Source organism: Nicotiana sylvestris, chromosome 3 (genome assembly GCF_000393655.2).
Source record: "Nicotiana sylvestris chromosome 3, ASM39365v2, whole genome shotgun sequence".
Lineage (NCBI taxonomy): Eukaryota > Viridiplantae > Streptophyta > Magnoliopsida > Solanales > Solanaceae > Nicotiana > Nicotiana sylvestris.
Genome location: NC_091059.1, coordinates 12,772,256 through 12,773,861, shown reverse-complemented (window position 1 = coordinate 12,773,861; position 1,606 = coordinate 12,772,256). Strand labels below are relative to the sequence as shown.

At 42.2% G+C, this 1,606-nt stretch overlaps 1 protein-coding gene across 1 annotated transcript; it reads left to right on the top strand.

Moving 5' to 3' along the window:
- The first annotated feature begins 326 nt into the window (after nt 1-326).
- Nucleotides 327-1,235, top strand: LOC138887054 (uncharacterized). The gene has a single exon (XM_070168766.1). The coding sequence runs from the start codon at nt 327-329 to the stop codon at nt 1,233-1,235; it is 909 nt and encodes a 302-aa protein (XP_070024867.1).
- The last annotated feature ends 371 nt before the right edge of the window (nt 1,236-1,606 follow it).

Here is a 1,606-nt window from a genome sequence, read left to right as displayed (position 1 = left end):
GTGATTATGAAAACAATGCCGATGAGTTTAGAGATGACACACCCTTCCCTAACGAGGGTGATGAGGAGGAGGAAGTGAGTGTCGAACCTGAGCTGACGAGGGAACATGCTCCACCTCCCATTAGACCAAGAGTGTAGGAGTCCCACGTGTCGTTTCATTCAAGGCATATTTCCTACCTTGATAATTTGCCAAGTATGCCGGCTGTGGATGTCCTCACAAGGTATCTCGATGAAATTCGGTCAGCAATGTGGGATGAGTCTAAACCAACGGTGCTGGCAAAGGGCATGTTTTTTCCCGATAAAGCTCGCCTAACCAGGGCTTGTAAAATGTACAGTGTAAGAGAGTGCCGTGAGATGATGGTATGGGAGTCAAGTCTGGATGTATACAAGGTTGTTTGTCGTAGATGGTTTACGAGTTGTCATTGGATGCTGCCTACGAGCAAGAAGAAAACGGGGTTGTGGAAAGTGGGAAAATATATTGGCACCCACAATTGTGAAATAGACACATTCAATGGGAATCACTTAAACTTGGATATTGACTTGATTTCTCTTCAATTGATTCCACACATTGAAGCAACCATTAGGTATAAGATCAAAGAGTGTATTACATCCGTCCACCAGGAATATGGGTGTACTATTACCAAAAGAAAGGCATATCTCGGGCGTAAACGTGCATTCGAAATTATTTATGGTGACTGGGATAAGTCATTTGCATCTCTACCCAGGTACATGACCGCATTGAAACACTTTAACCCCGGGACTGTTATTGAATGGAAGCTTGAGCAGAGTGTAGGAAGACCGGAATATATATCCAGATATGTGTTCTGGGCATTTAAACCAGCAATTGATGGTTTTGTGCATTGTCGTCCAGTAATTTCCATAGACGGTACTCATATCTATGGAAAGTATGATATTAAGCTATTGATTGTCATTGCAGTAGATGCCAATGGACAAATATTTCCACTAGCCTTTGCCATCTGTGCCAATGAAAGCGAAGAGACGTGGACGCTATTTTTGAACCACTTGAAGCAGCACGTTGTCAAACAACGTTCAGGTATTTGTCTAATATCTGATCGACATAGTGGTATATTGAGTTTTGTTGAGCATTTGCTTGAATGGCAGGAACCCTATGCATACCACCGTTACTGTGTGAGGCACCTGAAGGACAATTTCCAGAAGAAATATCCCAACAAGGACTTGTATGATTTAATGAGGATGGCTGCAACTGATCACTAGTAGTGCAAATTCAGGAGGCACATGGAATCGATCTGGCAGTTAGAAGAAAGAGCCTATCATTTGTTGATGCGACATGAGCTTTACAAGTGGATATTGCATGTCAAAGGTGGCAGACAATGGGGAACTCTGACTACAAATGTATCGGAGTCTTTCAATAGGTTATTGAAGTCTGCACGTGGATTGCCTATCACTGCTATGGTCCGAATGATATTCAAACAAATGGTAGAGAGGTTTTTTGAAAGTCATAGAGGTACATCGGAATTGATGGAGAGGGGTGTTGAATTTATGTCAATACTGATGAAAAGATTTGAGAAATACAGGAGGTGAGCATATTGGCATTCATATTTATAGTATGATCATGACCGGGGTGT

What these genes read in the sequence shown, in the direction of transcription:
- LOC138887054 (XM_070168766.1), top strand. Translation starts at nt 327, where the DNA reads ATGTACAGTGTAAGAGAGTGCCGTGAGATGATGGTATGGGAGTCAAGT.